General features: G+C 46.8%; 2 protein-coding genes across 2 annotated transcripts in view; both read right to left on the reverse strand.

Moving 5' to 3' along the window:
* LOC115197761 (protein piccolo) overlaps positions 1 to 243 on the reverse strand; it is a 104,050-nt gene extending 103,807 nt beyond the window's left edge. Inside the window, exon 1 of the mRNA XM_029759564.1 lies at positions 22 to 243. Coding sequence (XP_029615424.1) covers positions 22 to 243 — 222 coding nt within the window. The remainder of the gene's footprint in view (positions 1 to 21) is intronic.
* Positions 244 to 494: 251 nt separating this feature from the next.
* LOC115197762 (uncharacterized) overlaps positions 495 to 25,761 on the reverse strand; it is a 42,795-nt gene continuing 17,528 nt past the window's right edge. The window contains exons 4-12 of the mRNA XM_029759565.1: positions 22,916 to 23,884; positions 21,167 to 21,862; positions 19,908 to 20,591; positions 17,691 to 19,280; positions 15,590 to 17,530; positions 13,544 to 15,466; positions 9,389 to 11,329; positions 4,600 to 6,540; positions 495 to 1,751 (exon numbers count right to left, since the gene is read on the reverse strand). Coding sequence (XP_029615425.1) covers positions 495 to 1,751; positions 4,600 to 6,540; positions 9,389 to 11,329; positions 13,544 to 15,466; positions 15,590 to 17,530; positions 17,691 to 19,280; positions 19,908 to 20,591; positions 21,167 to 21,862; positions 22,916 to 23,884 — 12,942 coding nt within the window. The remainder of the gene's footprint in view (positions 1,752 to 4,599; positions 6,541 to 9,388; positions 11,330 to 13,543; positions 15,467 to 15,589; positions 17,531 to 17,690; positions 19,281 to 19,907; positions 20,592 to 21,166; positions 21,863 to 22,915; positions 23,885 to 25,761) is intronic.

Below are 25,761 nucleotides of genomic sequence, written 5' to 3' on the forward strand. Positions count from 1 at the left end.
TTTGTCCACTTTGGCCTGTACTGATGGGGGGACATTGGCCTTCTGGGGTTGCGCTGCTTTCTTCTCCTCTGCTTTCTGAGCAGCAGGTAGTTTTGTCTCGTTTGCAGGAGGCATCTTGGGAGAGGTCTGGGCCAGTGCAGATATCTTGGGGGAAGCTGGCGGTGTGGTGCGGGGCTCGTCCTGAACAACTGAGGTTATCAAAGTGGAGGCAGAGCTGAAAATGGAAGAGCCAAAGCCAAACATCTTCCCAGACACTGACTCTTCAGGCTTTGAGGAGGCAGACTGAGATTTGGGACCTCCAAAGCCAAATAAGCCTCCTGATTCCTGCTTGGGGGGTTGCTTTGTGGCTGGGAAGGCACTACTCTCCCTACGCCCAGGGATGGGCTGCTGTGGTGGTTTATGAGGTTCTGATGTTCTCCGGTTCTCCAGTGGAGCCTTCTGAGCAGGCACTGGGCTTGCCGGATTTTGAGTGTCTGCTGCTTTAGCAGCTTCAACTATTGATATATCAGGCTCTGATTTTGGAGCCTCTGCTGAGGGCTGCGGAGGCTGTCCTTGTTGTGTAGAGTCTTCTGTTGTGGAGGTTGTTGGACTACTGTTGGAGTCGGTTTGTCCACTGACTTCTGGTCCTGCTGGCAAACCACTGTCGGGGATACCTCCTTCTTCTGTGACGAGCCTGGTGCTGGGGTCTCTTTCACTAAAGCAGGAGTCATAGACACCTTGGGGGAAGCTGGAGGTGTGGTGCGGTGCTCATCCTGAACAGCTGAGGTGATCAAAGTGGATGCCGAGCTGAAGATAGAGGAGCCAAAGCCAAGCATCTTCCCAGACACTGAGTCTTCAGGCTTTGACTGAGCAGGCTGAGATTTAGCACCACCAAAGCCAAAGAAGCCTCCTGACTCCTGCTTGGTGGGCTGGGCCTGTGGTGGTGGTACAGATTTTGCATGAGAGGCTCCACCTTTTGGAAGCTGTTGTTGAGGCTTCCCGGGCTCTCCTTTCGGTGTCCCTGCTAGAGGCTGAGGTTGTTGCTCTTGTTGTTGTGGAGTCTCTTGGTGTGGAGGATGTTGGACAGGGGTTGGAGTTGATTTGTCCACTGGCGTTTTGTCCTGCTGTGAAGCCACTGCCGGAAATACCTCCTTCTGTGGTGACCCTGGTGCTAGGTTCTTCTTCTCTTTCTCTGAAGCAGGAGTCATTGGCTCCTTTAGGGGAGCAGTTTCGAGGTCTGGCATTGGAGCTTGCTGGGGCTGTACTTGTTGTGATGCCTTTGTAGCAGGCTGTTGCAGTGAAGGAGTTTGCTTTTCTTGCTGCTGTACAGTTGCAACAGCTCCACTGGTTTTGGGTGTGGCTGGAATTGGTTGGTCCACTGGTTTCTGTACAATTCTAGGTTCTTCATTCTCCTTCTCAGCCACAGCAGATGAAGCATGTTTCTTTTGTGTGGATCCTAGTGCTGGGGTCTCCTCCTTTTTGTCTGCATTTGGTGCTGGGGTACCAGCGGGAATTGGTGTCTCCTGAGGTACAGTGGGTGTAGTGATCTCTTTTTGGCCAGCCGCAGGTACAGGGATCTCCTCCTTCTGGGGTTTAGCTGGAGCTGGGGTCGGCTTTTGAGATGCAGCAGGTGTGACATTCTCCTTTTGAAGTGCAACAGGTGTAGAGACTATGCTGGGCAAGGGTTGGGATTTCATCATGGGAGGTCCTGGGGGTTCCATTGCTCCAAGTGCTCTCTGCATCTGGCAGGTCAGACAGAGCCATTCCTTTACCTGAAATAAAATAACAGTGTTGATAAAAAATAACAAAAAATAATATTCACATAAATAATATATATCATCTTAGTTGCTATTTAAACACTGCATACTACATGTGACATACATACAAAATAACTGTCTTATGCTCTACATCTGTGTGTGTGTGTGTGTGTATGTTTGTGTGTGTGTGTGTTTGTGTGAGTGTGTGTGCGTGCGAGTGTTTTTAAATTCTGTATATCTATGTTGTATGTACTATCTAGGCACCTGACCTGAGCCATAAGGGAGACTAGGCATCTACCACCTCACTACCACTATCAGCGGGGCAATGAAGCATATGTTGTTTGTCCCTCCACTTTGGTTCTGAAATCACCATCACCCACTGATTAACTTGTAATTGTTGCAGATTAAGTGTATGAGCTAGTATTGTATTAATATTGACTGTAAAAAATTGCTGTGGCAAAGCCAAAGCCAATGTAGCACAACTTTGGATTTCATCCCCATCTCAAAACCAGATGGTTTTGACCGTTTGAAAGTTTTTACTGAGTAAGCTTCTCCTCGCGCTTCGGGCATGCCTCGCAAAAGGGATTGGTGGCCTCGTTATGAAATGATCAACTTTACCATGTAAACTCATCAAAACAAGAAATGTCCTCTCACTGTCAACTGCGTTTATTTTCAGCAAACTTAACATGTGTAAATGTTTGTATGAACATAACAGGATTCAACAACTGAGACATAAACTGAACAAGTTCCACAGACATGTGACTAACAGAAATGGAATAATGTGTCCCTGAACAAAGGGGGGGTCAAAATCAAAAGTAACAGTCAGTGTCTGGTGTGGCCACCAGCTGCATTAAGTACTGCAATGCATCTCCTCCTCATGGACTGCAACAGATTTGCCAGTTCTTGCTGTGAGATGTTACCCCACTCTTCCACCAAGGCACCTGCAAGTTGCCAGACATTTCTGGGGGGAATGGCCCTAGTCCTCACCCTCCAATCCAAAAGGTCCCAGGCGTGCTCAATGGGATTGAGATCCAGGATCTTCACTGGCCATTGCAGAACACTGACATTCCTGTCTTGCAGGAAATCACGCAAAGAACGTGCAGTATGGCTGGAGGCATTGTCATGCTGGAGGGTCATGTCAGGATGAGCCTGCAGGAAGGGTACCACATGAGGGAGGAGGATGTCTTCACTGTAACGCACAGCGCTGAGATTGCCTGCAATGACAACAAGCTCAGTCCGATGATGCTGTGACACACTGCCCCAGGCCATGACGGACCCTCCACCTCCAAATCGATCCCGTTCCAGAGTACGGGCCTTGGTGTAATGCTCGTTCCTTCGACGATAAACGCAAATCCGACCATCACCCCTGTGAGACAAAACCGCGACTCGTCAGTGAAGAGCACTTTTTGCCAGTCCTGTCTGGTCCAGCGACAGTGGGTTTGTGCCCATAGGAGACATTGTTGCCGGTGATGTCTGGTGAGGACCTGCCTTACAACAGGCCTACAAGCCCTCAGTCCAGCCTCTCTCAGAATATTGAGGACTGTCAGAGCGCTGATGGAGGGATTGTGCGTTCCTGGTGTAACTCGGGCAGTTGTCGTTGCCATCCTGTACCTGTCCCTCAGCTGTGATGTTCGGATATACCGATCCTGCGCAGGTGTTGTTACACGTGGTATGCCACTTGCGAGGATGATCAGCTGTCCGTCCTGTCTCCCTGTAGCGCTGTCTTAGGCATCTCACAGTACGGACATTGCAATTCATTGCCCTGGCCACATCTGCAGTCCTCATGCCTCCTTGCAGCATGCCTAAGGCACGTTCACGCAGATGAGCAGGGACCCTGGGCATCTTTCTTTTGGTGTTTTTCAGAGTCAGTAGAAAGGCCTCTTTAGTGTCCTAAGTTTTTATAACTGTGACCTTAATTGCCTACTGCCTGTAAGCTGTTAGTGTATTAACGACCGTTCCACCGGTGCATGTTCATAAATTGTTTATGGTTCATTGAAACAGTGTTAAACCCTTTACAATGAAGATCTGTGAAGTTATTTGGATTTTTACGAATTATCTTTGAAAGACAGGGTCCTGAAAAAGGGATGTTTCTTTTTTTGCTGAGTTTAAATCTAATAATGACCATACTGATTGTTTAAAGCAAAACAACCAAAACAAAGCTGGGCAGAGTGTGCAGTTTGAATAGGCTACTAACATTGCCTGGGGTTGTTTGGCATGCAAAATTACTTGTAGATCAATGACTGTCAACACAGTTACATGCAGTCCAACACTGAAGAAGAGAGGACGCATCAGTTGTTACAAGATAAGAGATATTTTCAGTCAGTAGAAAGAATGTAATATGAGCAAAAAATGCTTGTGAACCGTTAATTCATAACTTTAGAATCTATTTTTTGAACGATGCATGCTACATTTGGATTGGTTTGGGGTCCGTGGACTGATGCGTTTCGGTGAATGTTACATCCCTAGCATATTCTGTAGAGTATGGGAGCCACGATGTACTCCAAACCCCTTCAGACAAAAGTCATGCACCAAACAATATGTTAAATGTGATCAGTAGCAGATGAACATGAATGTCAAAACCTTGCCAAGATACTCAAAGACAATGCTGTCAGATTACAATTTTTTTCCAGGAAGATCATAAACCAACATTAGATATTTTTTGAGGAAAGACAATATTAATGACAAGAACTCAATCAAAGCATCTTGTTATCCTTTCTTACACCTCCCATGAAAGACAAGACTGGCGACTATAAACATTGTATACGTATAGTTAGTATCATTAACTAATTGTTCTTTAAAAAAAGCACAACAGTTGTTTTAGAGTAGCCTAACTACTTTGATGAAACATATACTATTTACTTACAGTTTCATGTGGCATGGGGTTAAATCCACAGAGGTTGCAGACAGTGTTCTTGCATTCTGTGCAGGTGTTGTAGTTGGGAGGGTCCTTGGAGCCCTTGTTGAGTTCCACCTTGCAGAGTGGACAGGTAGATTGGCCTGCTTTGGGAGCTGGTTGGGAGGATGCTGCTCCCTTTGGAGGCGCTGATGGGGGTTTGTCCACTTTGGCCTGTACTGATGGGGGGACATTGGCCTTCTGGGGTTGCGCTGCTTTCTTCTCCTCTGCTTTCTGAGCAGCAGGTAGTTTTGTCTCGTTTGCAGGAGGCATCTTGGGAGAGGTCTGGGCCAGTGCAGATATCTTGGGGGAAGCTGGCGGTGTGGTGCGGGGCTCGTCCTGAACAACTGAGGTTATCAAAGTGGAGGCAGAGCTGAAAATGGAAGAGCCAAAGCCAAACATCTTCCCAGACACTGACTCTTCAGGCTTTGAGGAGGCAGACTGAGATTTGGGACCTCCAAAGCCAAATAAGCCTCCTGATTCCTGCTTGGGGGGTTGCTTTGTGGCTGGGAAGGCACTACTCTCCCTACGCCCAGGGATGGGCTGCTGTGGTGGTTTATGAGGTTCTGATGTTCTCCGGTTCTCCAGTGGAGCCTTCTGAGCAGGCACTGGGCTTGCCGGATTTTGAGTGTCTGCTGCTTTAGCAGCTTCAACTATTGATATATCAGGCTCTGATTTTGGAGCCTCTGCTGAGGGCTGCGGAGGCTGTCCTTGTTGTTGTAGAGTCTTCTGTTGTGGAGGTTGTTGGACTACTGTTGGAGTCGGTTTGTCCACTGACTTCTGGTCCTGCTGGCAAACCAATGTCGGGGATACCTCCTTCTTCTGTGACGAGCCTGGTGCTGGGGTCTCTTTCACTAAAGCAGGAGTCATAGACACCTTGGGGGAAGCTGGAGGTGTGGTGCGGTGCTCATCCTGAACAGCTGAGGTGATCAAAGTGGATGCCGAGCTGAAGATAGAGGAGCCAAAGCCAAGCATCTTCCCAGACACTGAGTCTTCAGGCTTTGACTGAGCAGGCTGAGATTTAGCACCACCAAAGCCAAAGAAGCCTCCTGACTCCTGCTTGGTGGGCTGGGCCTGTGGTGGTGGTACAGATTTTGCATGAGAGGCTCCACCTTTTGGAAGCTGTTGTTGAGGCTTCCCGGGCTCTCCTTTCGGTGTCCCTGCTAGAGGCTGAGGTTGTTGCTCTTGTTGTTGTGGAGTCTCTTGGTGTGGAGGATGTTGGACAGGGGTTGGAGTTGATTTGTCCACTGGCGTTTTGTCCTGCTGTGAAGCCACTGCCGGAAATACCTCCTTCTGTGGTGACCCTGGTGCTAGGTTCTTCTTCTCTTTCTCTGAAGCAGGAGTCATTGGCTCCTTTAGGGGAGCAGTTTCGAGGTCTGGCATTGGAGCTTGCTGGGGCTGTACTTGTTGTGATGCCTTTGTAGCAGGCTGTTGCAGTGAAGGAGTTTGCTTTTCTTGCTGCTGTACAGTTGCAACAGCTCCACTGGTTTTGGGTGTGGCTGGAATTGGTTGGTCCACTGGTTTCTGTACAATTCTAGGTTCTTCATTCTCCTTCTCAGCCACAGCAGGTGAAGCCTGTTTCTTTTGTGTGGATCCTAGTGCTGGGGTCTCCTCCTTTTTGTCTGCATTTGGTGCTGGGGTACCAGCGGGAATTGGTGTCTCCTGAGGTACAGTGGGTGTAGTGATCTCTTTTTGGCCAGCCGCAGGTACAGGGATCTCCTCCTTCTGGGGTTTAGCTGGAGCTGGGGTCGGCTTTTGAGATGCAGCAGGTGTGACATTCTCCTTTTGAAGTGCAACAGGTGTAGAGACTATGCTGGGCAAGGGTTGGGATTTCATCATGGGAGGTCCTGGGGGTTCCATTGCTCCAAGTGCTCTCTGCATCTGGCAGGTCAGACAGAGCCATTCCTTTACCTGAAATAAAATAACAGTGTTGATAAAAAATAACAAAAAATAATATTCACATAAATAATATATATCATCTTAGTTGCTATTTAAACACTGCATACTACATGTGACATACATACAAAATAACTGTCTTATGCTCTACATCTGTGTGTGTGTGTGTGTGTATGTTTGTGTGTGTGTGTGTTTGTGTGAGTGTGTGTGCGTGCGAGTGTTTTTAAATTCTGTATATCTATGTTGTATGTACTATCTAGGCACCTGACCTGAGCCATAAGGGAGACTAGGCATCTACCACCTCACTACCACTATCAGCGGGGCAATGAAGCATATGTTGTTTGTCCCTCTACTTTGGTTCTGAAATCACCATCACCCACTGATTAACTTGTAATTGTTGCAGATTAAGTGTATGAGCTAGTATTGTATTAATATTGACTGTAAAAAATTGCTGTGGCAAAGCCAAAGCCAATGTAGCACAACTTTGGATTTCATCCCCATCTCAAAACCAGATGGTTTTGACCGTTTGAAAGTTTTTACTGAGTAAGCTTCTCCTCGCGCTTCGGGCATGCCTCGCAAAAGGGATTGGTGGCCTCGTTATGAAATGATCAACTTTACCATGTAAACTCATCAAAACAAGAAATGTCCTCTCACTGTCAACTGCGTTTATTTTCAGCAAACTTAACATGTGTAAATGTTTGTATGAACATAACAGGATTCAACAACTGAGACATAAACTGAACAAGTTCCACAGACATGTGACTAACAGAAATGGAATAATGTGTCCCTGAACAAAGGGGGGGTTAAAATCAAAAGTAACAGTCAGTGTCTGGTGTGGCCACCAGCTGCATTAAGTACTGCAATGCATCTCCTCCTCATGGACTGCAACAGATTTGCCAGTTCTTGCTGTGAGATGTTACCCTACTCTTCCACCAAGGCACCTGCAAGTTCCCGGACATTTCTGGGGGGAATGGCCCTAGCCCTTACCCTCCAATCCAACAGGTCCCAGACGTGCTCAATGGGATTGAGATCCAGGATCTTCACTGGCCATTGCAGAACACTGACATTCCTGTCTTGCAGGAAATCACGCAAAGAACGTGCAGTATGGCTGGAGGCATTGTCATGTGGGAGGGTCATGTCAGGATGAGCCTGCAGGAAGGGTACCACATGAGGGAGGAGGATGTCTTCCCTGTAACGCACAGCGCTGAGATTGCCTGCAATGACAACAAGCTCAGTCCGATGATGCTGTGACACACCGCCCCAGGCCATGACGGACCCTCCACCTCCAAATCGATCCCGCTCCAGAGTACGGGCCTTGGTGTAATGCTCGTTCCTTCGACGATAAACGCAAATCCGACCATCACCCCTGTGAGACAAAACCGCGACTCGTCAGTGAAGAGCACTTTTTGCCAGTCCTGTCTGGTCCAGCGACAGTGGGTTTGTGCCCATAGGCGACATTGTTGCCGGTGATGTCTGGTGAGGACCTGCCTTACAACAGGCCTACAAGCCCTCAGTCCAGCCTCTCTCAGAATATTGAGGACTGTCAGAGCGCTGATGGAGGGATTGTGCGTTCCTGGTGTAACTCGGGCAGTTGTCGTTGCCATCCTGTACCTGTCCCTCAGCTGTGATGTTCGGATATACCGATCCTGCGCAGGTGTTGTTACACGTGGTATGCCACTTGCGAGGATGATCAGCTGTCCGTCCTGTCTCCCTGTAGCGCTGTCTTAGGCATCTCACAGTGCGGACATTGCAATTCATTGCCCTGGCCACATCTGCAGTCCTCATGCCTCCTTGCAGCATGCCTAAGGAACGTTCACGCAGATGAGCAGGGACCCTGGGCATCTTTCTTTTGGTGTTTTTCAGAGTCAGTAGAAAGGCCTCTTTAGTGTCCTAGGTTTTTATAACTGTGACCTTAATTGCCTACTGCCTGTAAGCTGTTAGTGTATTAACGACCGTTCCACCGGTGCATGTTCATAAATTGTTTATGGTTCATTGAAACAGTGTTAAACCCTTTACAATGAAGATCTGTGAAGTTATTTGGATTTTTACAAATTATCTTTGAAAGACAGGGTCCTGAAAAAGGGATGTTTCTTTTTTTGCTGAGTTTAAATCTAAAAATGACCATACTGATTGTTTAAAGCAAAACAACCAAAACAAAGCTGGGCAGAGTGTGCAGTTTGAATAGGCTACTAACATTGCCTGGGGTTGTTTGGCATGCAAAATTACTTGTAGATCAATGACTGTCAACACAGTTACATGCAGTCCAACACTGAAGAAGAGAGGACGCATCAGTTGTTACAAGATAAGAGATATTTTCAGACAGTAGAAAGAATGTAATATGAGCAAAAAATGCTTGTGAACCGTGAATTCATAACTTTAGAATCTATTTTTTGAACGATGCATGCTACATTTGGATTGGTTTGGGGTCCGTGGACTGATGCGTTTCGGTGAATGTTACATCCCTAGCATATTCTGTAGAGTATGGGAGCCACGATGTACTCCAAACCCCTTCAGACAAAAGTCATGCACCAAACAATATGTTAAATGTGATCAGTAGCAGATGAACATGAATGTCAAAACCTTGCCAAGATACTCAAAGACAATGCTGTCAGATTACAATTGGTTTCCAGGAAGATCATAAACCAACATTAGATATTTTTTGAGGAAAGACAATATTAATGACAAGAACTCAATCAAAGCATCTTGTTATCCTTTCTTACACCTCCCATGAAAGACAAGACTGGCGACTATAAACATTGTATATGTATAGTTAGTATCATTAACTAATTGTTCTTTAAAAAAAGCACAACAGTTATTTTAGAGTAGCCTAACTACTTTGATGAAACATATACTATTTACTTACAGTTTCATGTGGCATGGGGTTAAATCCACAGAGGTTGCAGACAGTGTTCTTGCATTCTGTGCAGGTGTTGTAGTTGGGAGGGTCCTTGGAGCCCTTGTTGAGTTCCACCTTGCAGAGTGGACAGGTAGATTGGCCTGCTTTGGGAGCTGGTTGGGAGGATGCTGCTCCCTTTGGAGGCGCTGATGGGGGTTTGTCCACTTTGGCCTGTACTGATGGGGGGACATTGGCCTTCTGGGGTTGCGCTGCTTTCTTCTCCTCTGCTTTCTGAGCAGCAGGTAGTTTTGTCTCGTTTGCAGGAGGCATCTTGGGAGAGGTCTGGGCCAGTGCAGATATCTTGGGGGAAGCTGGCGGTGTGGTGCGGGGCTCGTCCTGAACAACTGAGGTTATCAAAGTGGAGGCAGAGCTGAAAATGGAAGAGCCAAAGCCAAACATCTTCCCAGACACTGACTCTTCAGGCTTTGAGGAGGCAGACTGAGATTTGGGACCTCCAAAGCCAAATAAGCCTCCTGATTCCTGCTTGGGGGGTTGCTTTGTGGCTGGGAAGGCACTACTCTCCCTACGCCCAGGGATGGGCTGCTGTGGTGGTTTATGAGGTTCTGATGTTCTCCGGTTCTCCAGTGGAGTCTTCTGAGCAGGCACTGGGCTTGCCGGATTTTGAGTGTCTGCTGCTTTAGCAGCTTCAACTATTGATATATCAGGCTCTGATTTTGGAGCCTCTGCTGAGGGCTGCGGAGGCTGTCCTTGTTGTTGTAGAGTCTTCTGTTGTGGAGGTTGTTGGACTACTGTTGGAGTCGGTTTGTCCACTGACTTCTGGTCCTGCTGGCAAACCACTGTCGGGGATACCTCCTTCTTCTGTGACGAGCCTGGTGCTGGGGTCTCTTTCACTAAAGCAGGAGTCATTGACACCTTGGGGGAAGCTGGAGGTGTGGTGCGGTGCTCATCCTGAACAGCTGAGGTGATCAAAGTGGATGCCGAGCTGAAGATAGAGGTGCCAAAGCCAAGCATCTTCCCAGACACTGAGTCTTCAGGCTTTGACTGAGCAGGCTGAGATTTAGCACCACCAAAGCCAAAGAAGCCTCCTGACTCCTGCTTGGTGGGCTGGGCCTGTGTTGGTGGTACAGATTTTGCATGAGAGGCTCCACCTTTTGGAAGCTGTTGTTGAGGCTTCACGGGCTCTCCTTTCGGTGTCCCTGCTAGAGGCTGAGGTTGTTGCTTTTGTTGTTGTGGAGTCTCTTGGTGTGGAGGATGTTGGACAGGGGTTGGAGTTGATTTGTCCACTGGCGTTTTGTCCTGCTGTGAAGCCACTGCCGGAAATACCTCCTTCTGTGTTGACCCTGGTGCTAGGTTCTTCTTCTCTTTCTCTGAAGCAGGAGTCATTGGCTCCTTTAGGGGAGCAGTTTCGAGGTCTGGCATTGGAGCTTGCTGGGGCTGTACTTGTTGTGATGCCTTTGTAGCAGGCTGTTGCAGTGAAGGAGTTTGCTTTTCTTGCTGCTGTGCAGTTGCAACAGCTCCACTGGTTTTGGGTGTGGCAGGAATTGGTTGGTCCACTGGTTTCTGTATAATTCTAGGTTCTTCATTCTCCTTCTCAGCCACAGCAGGTGAAGCCTGTTTCTTTTGTGTGGATCCTAGTGGTGGGGTCTCCTCCTTTTTGTCTGCATTTGGTGCTGGGGTACCAGCGGGAATTGGTGTCTCCTGAGGTACAGTGGGTGTAGTGATCTCTTTTTGGCCAGCCGCAGGTACAGGGATCTCCTCCTTCTGGGGTTTAGCTGGAGCTGGGGTCGGCTTTTGAGATGCAGCAGGTGTGACATTCTCCTTTTGAAGTGCAACAGGTGTAGAGACTATGCTGGGCAAGGGTTGGGATTTCATCATGGGAGGTCCTGGGTGTTCCATTGCTCCAAGTCCTCTCTGCATCAGGCAGTTCAGACAGAGCCATTCCTTTACCTGAAATAAAATAACAGTATTGGGAAAAAATGCAAAAGAAAACAATTTTGTACAATGTTATTGCAGTCTGAGAACCAGTAGATGCTTTTATTTTAGATGCTATTTAAATACTGCATACTACATGTGAAAAACATACCAAAACTACCATCATAATGCTCTAAAATCTGAAGATGCTAAATAAAATGAATACTTTATATCAGGCTTTATTAATACCAATCTTCAAGATCTAAAATTAGATAACAACATCTATAGAGAGTATGAATATAGACCTAAAATCTGAATTGTTTCTCCTCTCACGGTTTGTGAACCTAATTTTCACAGGACAGACAGAGCCTTCAGAAAGTATTCATACCCTTTCACGTATTCCACGTTTTGTTGTGTTTCAGCCTAAATTCAAAATGCATTAAAAAAATGTTTTTTTTCCTATCTACCCACAATACCCCATAATGACAAAGTGAATGTTTTTAGAAATCTTTGTAAATGTATTGAAAATGAAATACAGAAATATCTAATTGACATAAGTATTCACACCCCTTTGCTATGACACTCCAAACTGAGCTCAGTTGTATCCAATTTTGTTTGATCATCCTTGAGATGTCACTACTTGATTGGAGTCCACCTGTCGCTAATTCAATTGTTTGGACATTTAGAAAGAAACACACCTGTCTATATAAGGTCCCACAGTTGACAGTGCATGTCAAAGCAGAAACCATACCATGACGTCCGAGGAACTGTCTGTAGATCTCCAAGACAGAATTGTGATGAGGCATATATCTGGAGAAGGGTATAAAACAAGTTCAAGAATGTTGAACGTTTCCAAGAGCACAGTGGTCTCCATTACTGGGAAATGGAAAAAATATGGAACTACCGAGACTCTGCCTAGAGATGGACCTCCGACCAAACTGAGCAACCGGGCAAGAAGGATCATGGTCAGGGAGGTGACCAAGAACCCAATGGCCACTCTGACAGAACTACAGAGTTCATTGGCTGAGATGGGAGAACCTGCCTGAGAGACAAAAGTCTCTAGAGCACTTAACCAATCTGGGCTTTATGGGAGAGTGGCCAGATGGAAACCATTCCTGAGAAAGGGACACATGACAGCATGCCTGGAGTTTGCAAAAAGGCACATGAAAGACTGAAGAAATAAGGCAAAATATTCTGTGGTCTGTTGAGACAACAATGTAACTATTTGGCCTGAATGAAAAGTGCTATGTCTGGAGAAAACCAGGCAAAGCTGATCACCAGTCTAACACCATCCCTACCATGAAGTATGGTGGTGGCAGAATCATGCTATCGGGATGTTTTTAAGCGGCAGGGACTGGCAGACTGGTAAGGATAAAGGGAACAATGAATGGGGACAAATACAAGCAAATTCTTGATGAGAACCTGCTTCAGAGTGCAAACGACCTTAGACTGGTGCAAAGATTTACATTCCAACAGGACAAAGACCCCAAGCATACAGCCAAAGAAACGCTGGAATGGCCTCATAACAAGAATGTGAAAGTCCTTGAGTGGCCCAGCCAAAGCCCAGACTTGAATCGCATTGAAAAACGGTGGAAAAACTTGAAGATTGCTGTTCACTGTCGCTCCCCATCTAACTTAACAGAGCTTGAGAAAATCTGCAAGGACGAATGGGAGAAGATCCCCAAATCCACAAGTGCAAAGCTGATAAAGACATACCCAAGATGACTCAAAGCTGTTTCTGCCGCCAAAGGTGTTTCTACAAAGTCTTTACTCAGGAGTGTCAATACTTATGTAAATTACATATTTCTGTATTTTATTTTCAATGAATTTGCTAAAAACAATTCTACACACGTTTTCACTTTGTCATTATGGGGTATTGTGTGAAGAAGGGTGAAAAAAATAACCAATTTAATCAATTTTGAATTCAGGCTGTAACACAACAAAAGGTAAAATAAGTCAAGGGGTAGGACAACTTTCTGAAGGCACTGTAGTCTGGTGCATATTCTGTAGAATATTGGGAGTCAATGCTGCCAGATTACAAATTGTTCATGAATTCATGAACCAATATCATACAATTATTAATAAAAAGAGCTCACTCAAAGCATCTTGTTATCCTATCTTACACCTCCCATGAAAGACATGACCGTCAACTATAGACATTGGGAATCCTTAACAAATTCTTCTAAAATAAAGCACAACAGTTATGATAGAGTAGCCTAATTACTTTGATGAAACAGACTCTTTACTTACTGTTTCATGTGACATGGGGTTAAATCCACAGAGGTTGCAGACAGTGTTCTTGCATTCCGTGCAGGTATTATAGTTGGGAGGGTCCTTAGAACCCTTGTTGAATTCCACCTTGCATAGTGGACAGGTTGACTGGCCTGCTTTGGGAGCTGGATGGGAGGATGCTACTACCTGTGGAGGCTCTGATGGGAGTTTGTCCACTTTGGCCTGTACTGATGGGGGAAACTTGACCTGCTGGGGTTGCTTTATTTTTTGAGCAGCAGGTGGGTTGGTCTCTTTTGCAGGGGGCATCTTGGGAGACATCTGGGCCAGTGCAGACATCTTGGGGGAAGCTGGCGGTGTGGTGCGGGGCTCGTCCTGAACAACTGAGGTTATCAAAGTGGAGGCAGAGCTGAAAATGGAAGAGCCAAAGCCAAACATCTTCCCAGACACTGACTCTTCAGGCTTTGAGGAGGCAGACTGAGATTTGGGACCTCCAAAGCCAAATAAGCCTCCTGACTCCTCCTTAGTGGGTTGCTGTGTGGCTGGAATGACACTACTCTGCCTACGCCCAGGGCTAAGCTGCTGTGGTGGTTTATGAGGTTCTGATGTTCTCCGATTCTCCAGTGGAGCCTTCTGAGTAGGAACTGGGCTTACCGGTTTTTGAGTGTCTGCTGCTTTAGCAGCTTCAATTATTGATATATCAGGCTCTGATTTTAGTGCCCCTGCTGAGGGCTGCTGAGGCTGTTCTTGTTGTTGTGGAGTCTTCTGTTGTAGAGGTTGTTGGACAAGTGTTGGAGTCAGTTTTTCCACTGGCTTCTGGTCCTGCTGGTAAACCACTGTCGGGGATACCTCCTTCTGTGATGAGCCTGGTGCTGGGGTCTCTTTCAATATAGCAGAAGTCATTGACTCCTTTTTGGGTGACGCTGTTGTAGGGGCCACTTGTTGGGGACCAGCTGGTCTGGGAGTCTCCTTCTGTTGAGGTGCAACAGGGGCAGACACCTTGGGGGAAGCTAGAGGTGTGGTGCGGGGCTCATCCTGAACAGCTGAGGTGATAAAAGTAGATGCGGAGCTAAAGATAGAGGAGCCAAAGCCAAACATCTTCCCAGACACAGAATCTTCAGGCTTTGACTGAGCAGGCTGAGATTTAGCACCACGAAAGCCAAAGAAGCCTCCTGACTCCTGCTTGGGGGGCTGGGACTGTGGTGGTGGTGGTACAGTTTTGGCATTAGAGGCTCCACCTTTTGGAAGCTGTTGCTGAGGCTTCGAAGGCTCTGCTTTCAGTGTCGTTGCTAGGGGCCGAGGAGGCTGGCCTTGTTGTTGTGGAGTCTTCTGCTGTCTAGGTTGTTGGACAAGGGATGTAGTTGGTTTGTCCACTGGCTTCTGGTCCTGCTGTGAAGCCATTGCTGGAGATGCCTCCTTCTGTGGTGAGCCTGGTGCTGGGGTCTTGTTGTCTTTCTCTGAAGCAGGAGTCATTGACACCTTTTTGGGTGAGGCTGTTTTATGGCCCACTTTTTTGGGATCAGCAGGTCTGGGAGTCTCCTTCTGTTTAGGTCCAACAGGTACAGCAAACTTGGGAGAAGCTGGCGGTGTGGTGCAGGGCTCATCCTGAACAGTTGAGGTGATCAAAGTGGATGCAGAGCTGAAGATAGAGGAACCAAAGCCAAACATCTTCCCAGACACTAACTCTGTCGGCTTTGAGGGAGCGGGCTGAGAGGCTGAAGTCACTTGCTCTTTTCTGGGTGAGACTGGTGTAGGAGCCGCTTTTTGTTGACCAGCTGGTGTGGGAGTCTCATTTTGAGTTGTTACAGGTGCGACAGTGTATTTTTGAGGAGCAGCAGATGTGGACACTTTGCTTGGCGAGGGTTTCATCATGGGAGGTCCAGGAGATTGCATTCCTCCTAGTGCTCTCTGCATCTGACAGTTCAGACACAGCCACTCCTTCACCTGAAAGAAAAACATACTGTTAATATTCATATCATATACTCAGTGGCCATACATTTGACACTTACTAAAAAAAGCTCTTAATCATGCTTTTTATCAAGAGTAAGAAACCAATCACGTTCTTACCTCTGTAACATTCGGCATGAGGTTGAATCCACAGAGGTTGCAAACAGTGTTCTTGCATACAGTGCAGGTGTTGTAGTTGGGAGGGTCCTTGGATCCCATGTTGAGTTCCACCTTGCAGAGTGGACAAGTGGACTGGTGTGCTTTGGGAGCTGGTTGGGAGGATGCTGCTCCCTTTTGAGGTTCTGATGGGGGTTTGTCCACTTTGGCCTGTACTGATGGGGGGATCTTGGCCTGCTGGGGTTGCTCTGCTTTCTTTTCTGCATTCAGAACAGCAAGTGGTTTTGTGTCCTTTGTAGGCGGCATCTTGGGAGAGGCCGGTGCAGACACCTTGGGGCAAGCTGGTAATATGATGCGGGGCTCATCCTGAACAGCTGAGGTGATCAAAGTGGATGTGGAGCTGAATATGGAGGAGCCAAAGCCAAACATCTTCCCAGACACTGACTCTTCAGGTTTTGAAGGGGTAGACTGAGATTTGGGACCACCAAAGCCAAATAAGCCTCCTGAGTCCTGCTTGGGGGGTTGCTGTGTTGCTAAGATGGCACTACTCTGCCTACGCCCAGGAAGTCTGGGCTGCTGTGGTTGTGTCTGAGGTTCTGATATTCTTGGGTTCTGTGGTGACTTCTGAGCAGGTGTTGGATTGGCTGGTTTCTCAGGCTGCTGCTTTGGGGAAGTGATTTTAGGGTCTGGCTTTGGAGTTTCCTGAGGCTGTACTTGAGGCAGGGGCTGTGTAGCCAGCTGTTCCCGCGCAGGCATTTGATTTTCTGGCTGCTGTAAAGGTTGAACAGTTTTGTTCTGCTTGGTTGTAGGTGTCGCTGATTGCTTCACTGACTTTTGAACAATTGCAGGTTTCTGGTTGTCAAGTTTCTGGTTGTCAATTGAGATCTCAATAGATGAAGCCTCTTTTTTAAGTGGGGTGTGAACTGTTGAAGTGTCTTTTGTTTTGGGTGAACCTGGAATGGGGGCCTTTTTGTTCTGTATTGCAGCAGGAGCTTGGACCTCTTTAGTTTCTTCTGCTTCCAAAGGTGGGGCTTCCTTCTTCAGATGTAAACCAGATGGAACAGCCTCTTTATCTTGTGTTGAATCTGGTTTTGGGGCCACCTTTCTGTCTGGTGACCCTGGCAGTATAGGTTCCTTCTTCTTTTGGGGTGAGGCTGGGGATGGTGCCTCCTTGGTGAGAGGTGAAGCACGGACCTCCTTGGAGAATGGTAAAAAAGGAGTCGGTGCCTCCTTGATGAGAGGGGAGGCAGTAGTTGGTTCGTCCTTGGTGAGAGAGGAGGCAGGAGTTGGTTCCTCCTTAGCGAGAGCTGAGGCAGGAGTTGGTTCCTCCTTGGTGAGAGGGGAGGCAGGAGTTGGTTCCTCCTTGGTGAGAGCTGCGGCAGGAGATGGTTCCTCCTTGGTGAGAGGGGAGGCAGTAGTTTGTTCCTCCTTGGTGAGAGAGGAGGCAGTAGTTTGTTCCTCCTTGGTGAGAGCTGAGGCAGGAGTTGGTTCCTCCTTGGTGAGAGCTGCGGCAGGAGATGGTTCCTCCTTGGTGAGATCTGAGGCAGGTGTTGGTGCCTCCTTGATGAGAGAGGCAGAAACCTTATTGACAGGTAAAGCTGGGATCGGGACCTCATTCACAAGGGACACACCTGGTGCAGGATCCTTTTTCTTTTGTGGTGACATTTTGGATGAGGCTGGCAATCGAGCCTCCTTTTGTGGTGCAGCAAGTGTGGTTGTCTCCTCTTTTTGGAGTGTGGGGGTGACCTTCGGCTGATCTGCAGCAGGTATGGTAGTCTCCTTTTCCTTTTGAAATTCAGCAGATGCAGCATCCTCCTTTTGAGGACCAACAGGTGTAGAGATCTTGCTGGGCAAGGGTTGGGGTTTCATCATGGGAGGTCCTGGGGGTTCCATTCCGCCAAGTGCCCTCTGCATCTGGCAGTTCAGACACAGCCATTCCTTCATCTGGAAAAAAGTAAGAGTATAATTTTTTTAAACAGTGTAAACTATAATAATACAAATTAAAATGACAGACCGTATGCCCAATGCATATATCTGAAAATATTTAAACAAAAACGTACAGAAATTCCTACCTGCTTACTATAATACTTGTGTTTTTACTAACCTCTGTAACATGTGGCATAGGGTTAAATCCACAGAGATTGCAGACAGTGTTCTTGCATTCTGTGCAGGTGTTGTAGTTGGGAGGGTCCTTGGAGTCCATGTTGAGTTCCACCTTGCAGAGTGGACAGGTGAACTGGCCTGCTTTGGGAGCTGGTTGGGAGGATACTGCTCCCTTTGGAGGATCTGATGGGGGTTTGTCCACTTTGGCCTGTACTGATGGGGGGACCTTGGCCTTCTGGATTTGCTCTGCTTTCTTCTCATCTGTTTTCTGAACAGCAGGTGGTTTGGTCTCCTTTGCAGGGGGCATCTTGGGAGAGGCCTGGGCTGCTGCAGACACCTTTGGGGAAGCTGACGGTGTGAAGCGGGGCTCCTCATGAACAGCTGAGGTGATCAAAGTGGACGCAGAGCTGAAGATGGAGGAGCTAAAGCCAAACATCTTTCCAGACACTGACTCTTCAGGCTTTGAGGGGAAAGATTCAGATTTAGCACCACCAAAGCCAAATAAGCCTCCTAACTCATCATTGGGGAGTTGCTGTGTGGCTGGGATGGCACTACTCTGCCTACGCCCAGGGCGAGGCTGCTGTGGTGGTTTTGGTGGTTCTGATGTTCTCCGGTTCCCCTGTGGTGCCTTCTGAGCAGGCACTGGGCTTGCATGTGTTTGAGTGTCTGCTGCTTTAGCAGCTTCAGCTTTTGATATATCAGGCTCTGATTTTGGTGCCCCTGCTGAGGGCTGCTGAGGCTGTTCTTGTTGTTTTGGAGTCTGCTGTTGTTGAGGTTGCTGGACAAGGGTTGGAGGTGGTTTGTCTACTGGCTTCTGGTCCTGCTGTGAAGCCACTGATGGAGAAACCTGCTTCTTCTGTGGCAAGCCTGGTTCTGGTGCGTTCTTCTCTTTCAGTGAAGCAGGGGTCACGGTTACCTTTTTGGCTGAGGCTGTAGTAGGGGCCACTTTTTGGGGACCAACTGGTGTGGGAGTCTCCTTCTGTTGAGGTGCAACAGGTGCAGACACCTTGGGGGAAGCTGGTGGTGTGGTGCGGGGCTCCTCCTGAACCGCTGACGTAATAAAAGTGGAGGCAGAGCTAAAAATGGAGGAGCCAAAGCCAAACATCTTCCCAGACACTGACTCTTCAGGCTTTGAGGAGGCAGACTGAGATTTAGGACCTCCAAAGCCAAATAAGCCTCCGGATTCCTGCTTGGGGGGTTGCTGTGATGCTGGGATGGCACTACGCTGCCTACGCCCAGGGCTGGGATGCTGTGGTGGTTTTGGTGGTTCTGATGTTCTCCGATTCTCTAGAAGAGCCTTCTGAGCAAGCACAGGGCTGGCAGGTTTTTGAGTGTCTGCTGCTTTAGCAGCTTCAGCTTTTGATACTTCAGCTGCAGGGGGAATTGGTTTCCTTTGAGGGGAGCCTGCGGTTTGACTGTCTTTCTTCGCAGATGCAGCAGCTGTTGCAATATCCTTTTGGGCTGCACTGGGTGTGACAGGGACTGTTTGAGGTGCAGACACCTTGTTGGGAGACGGTTTAATCATCGGGGGTTCTGAGGGTTCCATTCCTCCAAGAGCTCTCTGCATCTGGCAGTTCAGACACAGCCACTCCTTCACCGGAAAGAGCAATGTTGTGTTAGATACGTACTGTATACCCAGTTACCTGTTGGTATAATAGCTGGATAAAATCATTTCAAGGAATCTTCATAAATATATTGCTGAATATTTCCATGTGAATATACAGTCTGCATAAAACATGCCCAGTTATTGCTCTAAGTAACTTGCTTGAATATTATAGTTATAGTTGAATACAAATGTAGCATTTTGTGTAACTAAAGCAATTAATATCTGTGTGAACCTACTAGGCTGCTACAAAAATGACCCTGTCAATTAAACTTTGAATTTAATAAAATATTGTTTAAAAAAAGAACAAATATTTAACCTTTATTTAACTAGTCAGTTAAGAACAAACTCTTATTTACAATGACAGCCTACCCCAGCCAAATCCTAACTCGGACGACGCTGGACCAATTGTGCACCGCCCTATGGGACTCCCAATCACGGCCGGTTGTGATACAGCCTGGAATCTAACCAGGGTCTGTAGTGACGCCTCTAGGACTGAGATGCAGTGCCATAGACCGCTGCGCCACTTGGGAGCTTTGGTTAGCACAGGCAAATTGATAGAGTTGCCATAATTGTATTATGTTGAAATGAATTCAAAGAACTGTTATGTATTACCTCAGGAACGTTTGGCATGGGGTTGAATCCACAGAGGTTGCAGACAGTGTTCTTGCATTCAGTGCAGGTGTTGTAGTTGGGAGGGTCCTTGGATCCCTTGTTGAGTTCCACCTTGCAGAGTGGACAGGTGGACTGGCCTGCTTTAGGAGCTGGTTGGGAGGATGCTCCTCCCTTTTGAGGCTCTGATGGGGCCTTGTCCACTTTGGCCTGTACTGATGGGGGGACCTTGGCCTGCTGGGGTTGCTCTGCTTTCTTCTCCTCTGCTTTCTGAGCAGTAGGTGGTTTGGTCTCCTTTGCAGGGGGCATCTTGTGAGAGGCCTGGGCTGCTGCAGACACCTTGGGGGAAGCTAGCGGTGTGGTGCAGGTCTCATCTTGAACAGCTGAGGTGATCAACGTGGATGCAGAGCTGAAGATGGAGGAGCCAAAGCCAAACATCTTCCCAGAAACAGATTCTTCAGGCTTTGAGGGGACAGGCTGAGAGGCTCGAGTCACTGGTTCCTTTTTCAGTGAGGTTGGTGAAGTGGCCACTTTTGGAACACCAGCAGGGGTGAGAGTGTCCTTCTTTTGAGGAGCAACAGGTGTCAAGACTTTGCTGATCGAGTGTTTAATCATGGGAGTTCCAGGGTGTTCCATTCCTCCAAGAGCTCTCTGCATCTGGCAGTTCAGACACAGCCACTCCTTCACCTGAAATAGTAAGGATGTGTTAGATATATACTGTATACTCAGGTTTCCTGTTGGTATCTAGCGGAGTTCAATTCATGCCAATCTAACTTTACAAATGGCTGAATATGTAGATAGGAAGTTACACAGTTGGTATATTTTTGTGGGCCCAGTCATTGCATCAGGTAGCTTACCATAAGGTTTCCTATTTAAAGTTTAAATATAATCATGTATGCTTTTGGGGAAATAATAAGTCAATACAATATCTGTGTGAAAATCTACACAAATTATGACCGGTATAGATTGGTTAAAGCAGCCTATACATACTTGCAGCTTTGCATTTAATAAATAACTTTGTTAAGTAAACACAGGCGAAATGAGAGAGCCTGCATAATTTGTGTTATCTACAAAGCTGGTTCTGTGGAAAAAATAGCTAATGTGTATCATCAAAACAGACTACTGTGATTTGATCATTTAGAAACAAATCAGTGAACATGAGGCTGTACTATGTAATGTTCTAAAAAGCTGCATCCATAAGTGATAACAACAGGACATCTGCTTGCTAAAAGCAGTGCACTTGAACTGTCATGTTCTCTTACCTCTGATCCATGTGCCATGGGGTTAAATCCACAGAGGTTGCAGACAGTGTTCTTGCATTCTGTGCAGGTGTTGTAGTTGGGAGGGTCCTTGGAGCCCTTGTTGAGTTCCACCTTGCAGAGTGGACAGGTAGATTGGCCTGCTTTGGGAGCTGGTTGGGAGGATGCTTCTCCCTTTGGAGGCTCTGATGGGGGTTTGTCCACTTTGACCTGTACTGATGGGGGAACCTTGACCTGCTGGGATAGCTCGGCTTTCTTCTCCTCTGATCTCAGAGCAGCAGGTGGTTTGGTCTCCTTTGCAGGGGGCATCTTGGGAGAGGCCTGGGCTACTGGAGTCACCTTGGGAGAAGCTGGAGGTGTGGTGCGGTGCTCATCCTGAACAGCTGAGGTGATCAACGTGGATGCAGAGCTGAAGATGGAGGAACCAAAGCCAAGCATCTTCCCAGACACAGAGTCTTCAGGCTTTGAGGGGGCAGGCTGAGAGGCTTGAGTCACTGGCTTCTTTTTGGGTGAAGCTGGTGCAGTGGCCATTTTATGGGGCCCAGATGATGTTGGAGTGTCTTTCTTTTGAGGAGCAGCAGGAGCTGAGACTTGGTTGGGTGAAGGTTTGGGTTTCATCATGGGATGTTCTGGATCTTCCATTCCTCCTAGTGCTCTCTGCATCTGACAGTTCAGGCACAGCCACAGCCACTCCTTCACCTTAAACATTTTCACATTGTAAAAGGAATAAAGAATTGGATACATTTCTTATACAGCTCTTTCTACGCATGATGGAAAGTAGCACAAGCAAATGTTTCTGCAGTGATATCATCAGACACTTCCCTTACTCTCTGGGAAATAAATTGTCCAGCACACTGTGATACATCATTCTTGCCATTTTGAGCTTTAACATGACTTGCAATTTAAGTATTTGGTGTATTGCATACGTAGCAAGCACATTGTAAAAGAGATGTATTAGAACCATCTGAAATTCAACTTCTATTCACTATAGGTCTAGTACCATGCTACTGTTGATAGAATTAATATAGGTCAAGAACAAATCAGGAAATTAAATAGTCATAACGACTTCTCATGACACTTTGCATTGTCTCTCTTTTATAAAAGCCAGAAATTGTCAGTAAATGCAAATATACTAAAATCCCAAACTATTCATACAGGCTAAAACCTTATCACACTGGTTTTTCCTACCATATTTGTATGAGGAGAGACTAAACAAGTAATGAATAGACCAACTGTGCAATGTCTAAAAGTTATTTCTGGAACTGAAATACATTGATTGAAACAAATAGACTTTTCAAATCTAACAGATAACAATTTAATTTCAGAATGACTTCGATTTTCCTATGGATGATTTGTGTAGAGATTATTTATCTATCTGAACTTTTCTATGAAAGAGAGAGCCTTGTCGAAATAATATTATAAACTGGGTGGTTCAAGCCCTGAATGCTGATTGGCTGAAAGCTGTGGTATATCAGACCGTATACCATGGGTATGTCAAAACATATATTTTTACTGCTCTAACTACATTGGTAACCAGTTTATAATAGCAATGGTGCACCCTGGGGGTTTGAGGTATATGGCAAAAACACAACGGCTAAGGGCTGTATCCAGGCACTCCACGTTGTGTTGTGCGTAAGAACAGCCCTTAGCCGTGGTATATTGGCCATATACCACACCCCCCCATGCCTTATTGCTTAAATATAGCACTCATAATTAATTTACACAGTAATAAAGTGATTCTGGTTGTTTTACCTCAGAAACATTTGGCATGGGGTTAAATCCACAGAGGTTGCAGACAGTGTTCTTGCATTCTGTGCAGGTGTTGTAGTTGGGAGGGTCCTTGGAGCCATTGTTGAGTTCCACCTTGCAGAGTGGACAGGTAGATTGGCCTGCTTTGGGAGCTGGTTGGGAGGATGCTGCTCCCTTTGGAGGCTCTGATGGTAGTTTGTCCACTTTGGCCTGTACTGATGGGGGGACCTTGACCTGCTGGGGTTGCTCTGCTTTCTTCTCCTCTGCTCTCTGAGCAGCTGGTGGTTTGGTCTCCTTTGCAGGGGGCATCTTGGGAGAGGCCTGGGCTGTTACAGACACCTTTGGGGAAGCTGGCGGTGTGAAGCGGGTCTCATCCTGAACAGCTGAGGTGATCAAAGTGGACGCAGAGCTGAAGATGGAGGAGCCAAAGCCAAACATCTTCCCAGACACTGAGTCTTCAGGCTTTGAGGGGGCAGGCTGAGATTTTGCACCACCAAAGTCAAAGACACCCCCTGACTGCTCTTTGGTGGGCTGGGCCTCTGGTGGCACAGCTTTGGCAGGAGAGGCTCCACTTTTTGGAAGCTGTTGCTGAGGCTTCCCAGGCTCCTGCTGTGTAGATGGGGTAGCATTACTCTGCTTAAGCCCAGGTTGGCCTGGCTGCTCTGGTGGTTTCTGAAGCCCTGATGCTCTCCGGTTCTCCTGTAGTGTCTTCTGAGCAGGAGCTGAGCTGGCAGGTTTCTGAGGGTCTGCTGCTTTAGCAACCTCTGTCTTGGGTGGCTGTGTTGCTGATGTAACAGGTTTCCTCTGGGGGGAGTCTGGTGTTGGAGTGTCTTTCTTTTGGGGTGTGGTGGGTGGGACAGTGGTCTTCTGAGGTGCAGAACCGTTGTTGGGAGAAGGTTGGGGTTTTATCATGGGAGGTCCTGGGGATTCCATTCTCTTCATCTGGCAGTTCAAACACAGCCACTCGTTCACCTGAAGGAAAACAACATTGTTAAGATGGTCAAATAACATGATACTACATGGTTCAATATTCTCTAGTAACCTGATTCCATGTTCAACATAATCAGTAAACAAAAAGCAGTGTTCCTTTCTGCTAATAAACACCTTCATGAAAACATTCACTATGTTCTGTGTCTGTCATCATGAGTTAGTTTTAAGTCTTTGTAGAGGAGCCCAAGCTGATTTTGAATTCTAGTTGCCACTCAACATCAGTAACAAGACATTGCTACTGTGTTGTGTTGAAGCTAAGATGGTTTAAATTCCTGTCAGTGTCCTCAAGGAAATTAAAGTATGAAATTAACTATTAGAGAAGACAGCGTTCACCCATTGTGTAAAATAAATTCGTAATTATTTAATATTCGCTAATTACACCTTATTGGGTAATTAAGCAATTATTGATTGATATTATTATACTGTAGCCATTAGCCAATAGTACTCAGAGTAAATACTCTATGTTGTTTACACAAGAGGCTATACCTTAGCGTAATTCTGAGACTGTCACTTATTTGGGAGCTGATCACCAGCCTTAAAATGTATTTTTTTTAATTAAATGTTTTATTTCACCTTTATTTAACCAGGTAGGCCAGTTGAGAACAAGTTCTTATTTACAACTGCAACCTAGCCAAGATAAAGCAAAGCAGTGCGACAAAAACAACAACACAGAGTTACACATGGGATAAAGAAACGTACAGTCAATAACATAATAGAAAAGTCTATATACATTGTGTGCAAATATAGTAAGATTAGGGAGGAAAGGCAATAGGCCATAGTGGCAAAATAATTACAATTTAGCATTAACACTGGAGTGATAGTTGTGCAGATGATGCCGTGCAAGTAGAGATACAGGGGTGCAAAAGAGCAAAAATGAACAACAAAATGGGGATGAGGTAGTTGGGTGGGCTATTTACAGATGGGATGTGTGTAGGTGCAGAAAGGCGGCCAAAAGAGTCGTTGGCTTTGGGGATGACCAGTGAAATATACCTGCTGGAGCGCGTGCTACGAGTAGGCATTGCTATGGTGACCAGCGAGCTGAGATAAGGCGGGGCTTTACCTAGCAAAGACTTATAGATGACCTGGAGCCAGTGGGTTTGGCGACGAATATGAAGCGAGGGCCAGCCAACGAGAGCGTACAGGTTGCAGTGGTGGGTAGTATATGGGGCTTTGGTGACAAAACGGAAGGCACTGTGATAGACTACATCCAATTTGCTGAGTAGAGTGTTGGAGGCTATTTTGTAAATGACATCGCCGAAGTCAAGGATCGGTAGGATAGTCCGTTTATTGAGGGTATGTTTAGCAGCGTGAGTGAAGGCTGCTTTGTTGCGAAATTGGAAGCTGATTCTAGATGAAATTCTGAACATGATTAATGTGAGTCTGGAAGGAGAGTTTACAGTCTAACCAGACACCTAGGTATTTGTAGTTGTCCACATAATCTAAGTCAGAACCGTCCAGAGTAGTGATGCTAGTCGGACGGGCGAATGCAGGCAGCGATCGGTTGAAGAGGATGCATTTAGTTTTACTAGCATTTAAGAGCAGTTGTAGGCCATGGAAGGAGTGTTGTATGGCATTGAAGCTCGTCTGGAGAGTTGTTAACACAGTGTCCAAAGATGGGCCAGAAGTATACATAATGGTGTCGTCTGCGTAGAGGTGGATCAGAGAATCACCAGCAGCAAGAGCGGCATCATTGATGTATACAGAGAAGAGAATCGGCCCGAGAATTGAACCCTGTGGCACCTCCATAGAGACTGCTAGAGCGGACAATAGGCCCTCCGATTTGACACACTGAACTCTATCTGAGATATAGTTGGTGAACCAGGCGAGGCAGTCATTTGAGAAACCAAGGCTGTTGAGTC

The sequence above is a fragment of the Salmo trutta genome, chromosome 7 (assembly GCF_901001165.1).
Source record: "Salmo trutta chromosome 7, fSalTru1.1, whole genome shotgun sequence".
Classification (NCBI taxonomy): domain Eukaryota; kingdom Metazoa; phylum Chordata; class Actinopteri; order Salmoniformes; family Salmonidae; genus Salmo; species Salmo trutta.